General features: G+C 46.5%; 1 protein-coding gene across 1 annotated transcript; it reads left to right on the top strand.

Annotated features, from left to right (window-relative positions):
• The first annotated feature begins 2,691 nt into the window (after positions 1-2,691).
• On the top strand, positions 2,692-9,227 carry ldha (lactate dehydrogenase A4). The gene is made up of 8 exons (XM_084671298.1): positions 2,692-2,832; positions 5,563-5,688; positions 6,113-6,230; positions 6,363-6,536; positions 6,703-6,876; positions 6,988-7,105; positions 7,637-7,760; positions 7,893-9,227. Exons 2-8 carry the CDS (start codon positions 5,563-5,565, stop codon positions 8,055-8,057), a joined length of 999 nt encoding a protein of 332 aa, XP_084527424.1. The 5' UTR covers positions 2,692-2,832; the 3' UTR covers positions 8,058-9,227.
• Positions 9,228-9,354: the final 127 nt, after the last annotated feature.

Here is a 9,354-nt window from a genome sequence, read left to right as displayed (position 1 = left end):
AACAATAGGCTCTGAAGTACAGTACGGGAGAACATTCCCATTATTACCTGTTTTATCTGGTATGACCTGGATGTACCGTGGTGATAAACACATCCCAGAGCTTAAGTACCCAGGTCCTTGACAGAGAACTTCAAAGGATCCTTCCAGGTGTCAGGTTCAAGCAGACAGTAATACAGTTGGCCTGTTCTACGCACCAAAGCTTCAAGATGCTGGGGTACAGTCGGAGTATCTTCCTGGTTCGGACCTGTGGTCGCTTTTTCAGTGTGGAACAGGCCTGTTTCCGCAAGAACCACAACAAATGCACAACTTTGGTTTCCCAGAGATTTGCCTCATATAACTTCAATGTTGTGAGTATACAAGCGCAATTTTGACTTTAAGATACATCTGGTTTGAACCAATAAATTCAAATTTGTTATGTTGCAACAGATTGCAGATCTATAATTGTATTTTGGATCTGCACATCTCCATCATGATATCCAATGGTATGGAAAGAGGTTCATACAGTAGAGTAGCCTTCATTGGATTTCAATTATGTGCAGTATTCAAGTGGGCAGTGAGCGGTTAACTGTTTTTTTTTATTCGCTATGGTACTATTTTCACAAGTATGTGGTAAAACCTCACGACTGTTAGTACAAAACTCAAAGCAGATCATCAAAAAGTCTGTTTTTTCAAACATGTAATCACATGTTCAATTGACAAAGTACATGCACAAAATACACAATAACTTTTTCACCACACTTAATCAGTGTGTCATCAAAGAAATTGCTTTCATATTAAGTAATTGTCTTTCACAATGCAATGCTCACGATACTTTTGATATGCTTCTTTTCTAATTTGCGTAAATATATTTGACCAACACTTAATCCAACTGATCTTAATGGTTAATCACTGAACCGTTTGGTAAACTTTTACATTTTCATTTCAGCAATAAACAGTATATCGATTTTGAGAACTACAGAAATAAAATGTGTTTTTGTACGAACATATAAATGACTGTAACCACACATGATGAATACTCGTTATTGCTACTTGATTTCAAATTGGGGTAATCACAATTGGTCATTACATATATGTAAAAGTGGGGGGGTAAACACTGGCAATTTCTTTCAACATGGAGCAGGATAGACAGCAGGGGATAGGAAGAGCTTGTGGACAAGGGATCCGTCAGAGAGGTGGGCATGGGCACCAACAGAGAGGTCAGAGAGGTGGGCATGGGCACCAACAGAGAGGTCAGAGAGGTGGGCATGGGCACCAACAGAGAGGTCAGAGAAGTGGGCATGGGCACCAACAGAGATTTCAGAGAGGTGGGCATGGGCACCAACAGAGAGGTCAGAGAGGTGGGCATGGGCACCAACAGAGATTTCAGAGAGGTGGGCATGGGCACCAAGAGAGATTTCAGAGAGGTGGGCATGGACACCAACAGAGAGGTCAGAGAGGTGGGAATGGGCACCAAGAGAGATTTCAGAGAGGTGGGCATGGGCACCAACAGAGAGGTCAGAGAGGTGGGCATGGGCACCAACAGAGAGGTCAGAGAGGTGGGCATGGGGCCTTTACAGTAAATGTTATGCTTTGTTCTCATTCAGTTACATAATAGAAAGTACACTTATGTTACAATTATATCTGAAAAATAGTATAAAAAGTAATTTGGCCAAATGATTGTAGACAATGTGTTCATTGATCCCTCACTTGACTACACATGGATTGATGTATATTTTGGAAGTTATAGATTATGTAAATGTGAGTAATGTAAGTGTATTGCCTAATGTGGAACTGTAATCTATCTTTTACATTGTACTGTAGCATTTTAATTTCAGCACTTCTAAGGCCGATTTGAAACATGTATCTTGCATTGTTTGCTGTTGGATGAACTGATTGTTAAAAGTACGCAACTGAAAGAAGATCATACTGCTGTGTATACACCTTGAACACCTTACTTGTGAAAATAGTACCAAAGCGAATAAAAAACTGGAACAGTGACGATGCAATGCATGAGTAAGTAAAAGTCGACAACAGAAAGGTAACAACGAAAAAATGCCACACGATGGAGCCCTGGAGTAGGTTATAGACAACTAGTTAGGCTGCGTGCTAATGCCTGCGTCGGAGGAAGATGTAAGCATTGCAATTATGGACACAATGTTCAAGTCAGTAGGCATGGGCGTAGCCGTACAGTTGGCTACAGAAATGTGCCAATTGCGATGTTTATGAGCAATATTTCCTCTACTGAAAAAAGTTTTTAGACTACTTCTGGAATTCCAGAACATTTACGCAAACTTCTTGAGTAGGCCTAGCAGAGGACTATAGCCTACTTTTCAGAAGACCTCCTTATAAGTTTGAAATGGAAAAGGAGACATTTCAATTGCACGGCTAGAGTTGAACTCTTGACTTAACCGTACGAATTTACTCTTTATTATGCATTGAGTAGCCTACTCAGCGTTCAGCGTGAACATTAGCATAGGCGAAGGCTAGTAGCAAACATAACATCTAGACTATCAAGATCAGTAAATTCACATAAAACGTATGCTAAATATGTGGATGTATGTTGTTGGAGCAGAGCTATTGCAAACTGCAGCGTAGGTTACTATTGCACTGACTACAGTGGTCACGTTTCTTAAGCATGGACGTGACATCTAACACGACACGCCTGGGCCCGCCCGATCTGATTCATATGTAATCACGCTGCTCAGACCGGAGGTGTTCCGCTCCTTAAATACCGGGCTGTTGCACTCGCCCGTCACTGCTGCAGAAAAGTTGCATCCAGCGGCTAAGAGGAGAGCCCGGTCGAAGACATTCCTAATCGCCTTCAGTCTTTTCTAAATCACTAAAACCTACAAGGTGAGATGTTTGTATTTTAAATAGGCTCATTTACCTATGTAATTTTGCGGAAAATTGCTTTGTCTCAAACATTGAACTTTATACACATTTTTGTGTGTGATGTGTGATAGTGAAAATATGGCTGCTTTCCATGGGGTGTGTCAGGTTATAAATGATATCATTGATTCTTCATAATTGTGTCTCGATTAGCCTACACCAGTCTATGGAAGTCTAAATGGGAAGTCTTACACGCGGAACTGGAGGCCTGCCTTTAGTTTGTGCGATGTTGATATGGATGCAGGCCAATTTACCAATGTATGAACAGTGTCACTATCCTAGAAGACCAAAAACCCGCTACGAGAGGTGATTAAAAATAGATGTCATCTGATCATTTCGGAATTTACGTACAGAGAACCATGCCACCTGAAATCCGAAGGCTCCGCAACTCGCTGTGAATAACCTGTTGATGAAGGCTAATTGGAAGTGGTGGTCTGTTTGACGGCCTGATGTTTATTTGGTGCGGAGAACGTTGTTCGTATGAAGTTGTAGCCAGTCGTTTCGCGTTTTTTTGAATGGAAATCTCAAAGTCACAACCCGTAATAAATTAGCCCACTTAACAGTAAATGCTTCTGTTCGATGCATTTTAATAATGCCCGAGGAACGTTGGTCTCATTAATTAGTTACTTGAGGCCTAATGGTTATCTGTGTTTTAATCCAGTTGATGGAATAACCTACTACCGTTTGTAGTAGGTTATCTATTGTTCGAACGCAATGCAGACTACGTGCCCAGATTCTTTAAGAGCATGGAGTGGTTGCGCATAGAAAACCAAGCCCCTCTTGCAAAGCATCCTGGTATTTGTAGTTTCCCGTCTGCTCTCAGGATGGCACGATGAGATGGTCTGTTCTAAAGGCATAATGAGCACACAGTACTGCCAGTACTTTAATGCCCAAGGCTGTTGATTCACTAAATAATGTTCTCCCTATTTTATTGTGATGCAGTAGGTTTGCATCCCATTTTCTAGTGGTCACAGGGCCTGGACATCAGATCATAAGTAACTGTCCTTGGGGATCATATAGCCTTGTTGTAGGGGGGTCTTACCAACGTTGTAACTCAGGGAGATAGCTGTGCTGTGTCTGTATTCAATGGCAGTTGTAACACAATCACTATGTCACTGCTAAATTAAACAGATGTGTGGCCGTTATCATCCAGACTGCCCGGTTACATTTATAACCCAATCTAAGACAATGGCTAGATAAGGCCGCAGCCTGGCTTTCAGTCCAAAGTCCAAGCCAGGACTGCTGGAGGCTAGGAGTGATATGGATGACCTATAGTGAACATGGATATATGACACCAGGGCAGAGCTTTCTGAGTGCTGCGGGGCCAGACTGACCTAACCAAGGAGAACTGATCTGTTTGGGAGGTGGTTACAGCTGTCAAACTGCAAATGTTAAGCAAGCCCACGCATTCATACTCGCATGCATGTACACACAAATGAGAACGCATGCAGTAAATCTCTCACATGCTGTAAAAAGTAGCCAAATGATGTTACTTTTACTAGACCATCCTTACAAGGGTTGGTAATGTGCAACACCACAGTATAATCAGTGAGTCCTTCAGAGACTCATTCTTGGGTCTCTCCGAAATCTGGGGATAAAGAACTGCTGACGCCTTTGCTTTTGCAAGTTGTGATTTGATTGTGTTTAGTTACACATTCCTTTGACCTCAAAAGGCCATCCCATGGGACCTATCATCACAGATGAGCAGTGTCTAGAGATAACACTGAGCATGCTATCACAGAGGTCGGTGCCCTGAACAAACACCAAAACAAACTCAATCATTCTAAACGTGGCTCATTGGTCAGGTTAGTGCTTGTGCATTCAGATCTCATAAGGGGCAGAGTAATCATTGGAGTCAGATACCCTGAATGACTTCATTCCGCGCAGTCGTCCTGTTATAACAGTGAATGTTGGACTGATCAATCAGATGCAGACTTTACTGTTGCAGCTCCCTGGCTGTGTGTGTGTGCGTGCCTGTAGGCCTACTGGAGCTGCCTGGCTCATTAGTCCACAGTAAGCCTCTTCACAGGGAGAGAACTGGATGAGTGCTCTGGCCTGGTTCAGGGAAGGGGTGTGTGTGTGGAGCTCATGGCTGGGGTGGAATAGAGTGGAAGGGGTCTTAAATAGCCCTCTCCCTGGGGACTCCCAGGAGTCTCCCAGAGCCTATTACTCCTCAGAGCTACTTCACTACGTGCTTCTGTCCACACAACACTGAAGGGGCTCGGTCTCTTGGCCTTCAAGCACTTATCTTCCTCGTCCACTTGCAAGTAAATATAGAGCCTTGACGACATCCCATGATAGGCAGAGGTTGTGAGATAGGAGTTGCTTTGGAGACCCAGAGTTGCCATCTGGGGAAGGATAAGGGTGGGTGTTAGACTGTAGGATGAATTGGAACTTCCTGTTTGCATTGGGATGTAACTCTCGCATGGATACTCGGATAAGGGGAGCATATTTTCTGTAAAAAGCATAAAGTACGCTGTTGAGTTCTGAATTGTGAGAGTGAATTGTTAATGGTGTAACGAGACGCTCTCTGGGATCTCAAATTGGCCACAGGAGGAAGGAGAAGTGATGTCATAGACTGATGATACAGTCATGTTGGTCTTGCACGAGCCGGTTAGGATCAAACGGCACTCGCCGTGTATATGACATCTCTCTCTCTCACTGTTCCTCTCTCACCTTTTCTCTCCCCCTCAGATGTCCACCAAGGAGAAGCTGATCACCCATGTGATGAAGGAGGAGCCTGTGGGCTGCCGGAACAAGGTGACAGTGGTGGGCGTCGGCATGGTGGGCATGGCCTCTGCCGTCAGTGTCCTGCTCAAGGTAAGGATGACGGGAGAATGGTAAAGAGGGATGGGTGAAGGGTCAGAGGAGAGAGGTGGATAGAGGAAGGGGAGGCTGGATGGACGAGGGGAGAGCGGGTTTGGGACGTTTGAGGATTCCACTCCTGTAGCCCAGAGTGGTTCAGATCCATTCATCTGTCTAGTTACTATTCTGCTAGAGGAGGAACAACCGAGCCCCTTAGGGACAACACTGCTGAGTGGAGAGAGAGACCTAGGGTCAAGGGCCCCTAGCCATTGTGTCCTATTTCCAGTCCAGCCTCTGTGCTTATTCAGTTTGTATGACGCAGTGCTGTAAGAGGTACTGAAGGTTAGCTGTTACTGTTATTTGCTTGGAGATGAATTGTGTTGGTCTGCTAGCATGATAACTAGAGAGCAGTCACCCTTAAAGTTGCGTGTGTGTTCAGGACCTGTGTGATGAGCTGGCCCTGGTTGACGTGATGGTGGACAAGCTGAAGGGCGAGGTCATGGACCTGCAGCATGGTTCCCTCTTCCTCAAGACGCACAAGATCGTGGCCGACAAAGGTGAGAGGTCATCAGAATACAAAGTACACCCCTGACCAGGTCCACCCCAACTAGGTCCCTGCCATTTAGGTCCACACCAACCAGTGTCTGTAGTCCTGTTGTGAGGGCTGACCTGTTGTTGTTGTTTCCTAGACTACAGTGTGACCGCCAACTCCAAGGTGGTGGTAGTGACGGCCGGGGCTCGCCAGCAGGAAGGAGAGAGCCGTCTCAACCTGGTGCAACGCAACGTCGACATCTTCAAGTTCATCATCCCCAACATCGTCAAGTACAGTCCCAACTGCATCCTGCTGGTGGTCTCCAACCCAGGTGAGAACGAGAGAGGGGGTTGGAGGTAAGGGGATGGATGGTTGGAGGGAGTGGAGAGAGAGGAGTATGAGGAGAGAAACAGATTTTTCTGGGAGGGGAAAGGAAGTAGGAAGTGTGATGAGATGAGTGCTTACAGTTTTAGTGCTAAACTTGTGACCCCCCTCAGTGGACATCCTGACCTACGTCGCCTGGAAGCTGAGCGGTTTCCCACGCCACCGCGTGATTGGCTCCGGCACCAACCTGGACTCGGCCCGTTTCCGCCACCTAATGGGAGAGAAACTGCACATCCACCCCTCCTCCTGCCATGGCTGGGTCATCGGAGAGCACGGGGACTCCAGCGGTATGTCTGGCCACTCCCAGCGGCTGGCTGGATGGTTTCGGCTGGTCTGTCTTATCAGGAGAGCGAGAAGCATTGTCCACTATGCTAACTGACTGTCTCTTTCCCCTCCAGTGCCTGTGTGGAGTGGTGTGAACGTTGCCGGCGTTTCCCTGCAGGCTCTCAACCCACAGATGGGCTCCAGCGACGACAAAGAGTCCTGGAAAGACGTCCACAGGATGGTGGTTGACAGGTGAGGTGGCAGGGTCCAACCTTGATAAACAACCCCTGGTAAATAATCAGCAGAGAAGGTAGAACAATGACCACAGGCTTAATCGCACAGATTCATGGTTGGGAGGTGGAGTGAGGAGGAATTTGAGCTATGTAAGCCAGGACGAATGCTTTGGCTTTCACACAGTGAACCATTGTGTAGAGAGCTTATTGCCAACTGGCAAGCAGGTCCAATGTAGAGGTTTTGTAGAAGAATGCTCACCTCGAGAAAAGTCCCCAGCTACCATCCACACAATTTTCACTTGCCCCCTTAACAAACTCTACAACCATGCTGTTTTTTAATGTATTGGATAATCATTCAATCATTAATAGACTTTATGATACAGTAATATCTGACCTATGATAGTGGAGTTTGTCATAAAAACTCTTATTTTAATATGGCATCTCTTATCTCTTTTTCCCTTGCTCCATTTAATTTCCTCTGGTAAATATATCTCTCTCTTTCTCCTTTGCTCTTTATTTTTTCCCCTCCTTTCATCCCTTGCTCTCCCAGTGCCTACGAGGTGATCAAGCTGAAGGGCTACACCTCCTGGGCTATTGGCATGTCTGTGGCCGACCTGGTGGAGAGCATCCTGAAGAACATGCACAAAGTCCACCCTGTGTCCACTCTGGTCAATGTAAGTCACACACACACACACCTGCTCTGTTAGCTGTTCTAACCTGAGTTACCAACCCCGTCCACCCAACCGGCAACTGTCTCATACCGTCTCCCTCCACCCTTTGTGCCCCACGCCTGGCCCCCCTCTCAGGGCATGCACGGCGTGAAGGAAGAGGTGTTCCTGAGCGTCCCCTGCGTCCTCGGAAACAGCGGGCTGACGGACGTCATCCACATGACCCTGAAGCCCGACGAGGAGAAGCAGCTGATCAAAAGCGCTGAGACCCTGTGGAGCGTGCAGAAGGAGCTCACCCTGTGAGGAGGTCTCGCACACACACACACACCTCACGTCCACGCACAAAAGATACACCTCTACAGTGGCTCCCCCCCTCCCCAGCTCCTGTTAGCTTCCCTAATGTACCCATGACCCTTGACCCCGACCAGAGACGGTGAATGATGCCTCGTATGTATTTGGGGGCGGGAACATGTAGCGTATCCAACAGGAGCTTATCAGCTCAGGATGTTTGTTTTGGCATGAGATTCACAGGTGTAATTTCTCCTCTCTACCCCCCCCTCCCCCCCATCCCCCCCTCCTTCCTCTCTCTCCCTATGAGACCTTCTGTGAGTCCTCTCAGCAGATCTAACCTGTAGACCTTAACCTGGCCACAGCTGTCTGCCGGCGGGGGGGACAGAGGGGGGAGGGGGTCTCTTTGTACGAGCGTCCCAAGGCCCTGGCTTACCTTGCAAAACAAACGCTTACTGCCGTCTATGCTCCTCGTCTTTGTCACACTCCATGTACCGCGCGTACATCCTGTAGACTTTTGGTTTGTTTGTGAATGTATCGTGTGACGGCTCTCGTGGTCAGGTGAGCCTGGCCTCCCCTTTTCTCTCTATGCCGTGAACGTTGCGTGTTCATCGAGGCTTCTCCGTGTTCTCCCTGCAGCGGTATTCCACACAGAACCCCACAGGCTGCCATTTTGTACACGCGAGTAAACGTGAGTGTTAATGGTGCTCAAGTCTTTCTGTAGGGAAAGGCTGACTGTGGTTTGTTTGTCTAGGTTTAAGGGCAGTGGGCTTAACACACTGCCAGCTTCAGTAACTACATGATGTCTCTTTGTCACTGCACACGTTCAGAAACAGAATCAATGGGAGTCTGTGCCATGGCCTCAACATTGATCTGATGGCACATATTTGTTTGTAACTGATTGTGGCATTTCTGTTTGTGTTTGCTTCTGTACACCCTAAATACCCTCCATTTTTATGTGATTATTTCTCCACCTTGTTTTGTGGTAGAGGAACCCAGCCAGGTGTTTGAAAACTAATGTACTGTATATGTGACAACACTGTCCTTAAGGTAGCAGTATTCATTGTTTTGAAACTGAATGGTGAGCTGTCGTGATATTTCTCCTGTCAGTTCCCTTTCTGGCTTGTGACACTCAAGGATGCTGAACTTGCTCCACCATCAAATAAAAAAAGATTTGAATGACGATTCAAGCCTCTTTTCTGTGTTTGTGTGTCTGCGGAAGAGGGCAATTTTATTGGGCATGTGCATAAATAAATGTAGCTGGTGATTCAGTTGGTCTTCATGCACAGCAGTGTGTGTGTGAAGAGAAACC

Source organism: Hypomesus nipponensis, chromosome 14 (assembly GCF_054491055.1).
Source record: "Hypomesus nipponensis isolate SF chromosome 14, ASM5449105v1, whole genome shotgun sequence".
Classification (NCBI taxonomy): Eukaryota; Metazoa; Chordata; class Actinopteri; order Osmeriformes; family Osmeridae; genus Hypomesus; species Hypomesus nipponensis.
This window is presented reverse-complemented; position numbering and strand designations above follow the sequence as displayed.

Bases quoted from the DNA above. Each gene is read 5' to 3' on its own strand.
- ldha (XM_084671298.1), top strand. From the start codon at position 5,563: ATGTCCACCAAGGAGAAGCTGATCACCCATGTGATGAAGGAGGAGCCT. The intron at 6,537-6,702 runs GTGAGAACGAGA...GACCCCCCTCAG, and splicing joins GCTGGTGGTCTCCAACCCAG to TGGACATCCTGACCTACGTC. The intron at 7,761-7,892 runs GTAAGTCACACA...CCCCCCTCTCAG, and splicing joins CTGTGTCCACTCTGGTCAAT to GGCATGCACGGCGTGAAGGA.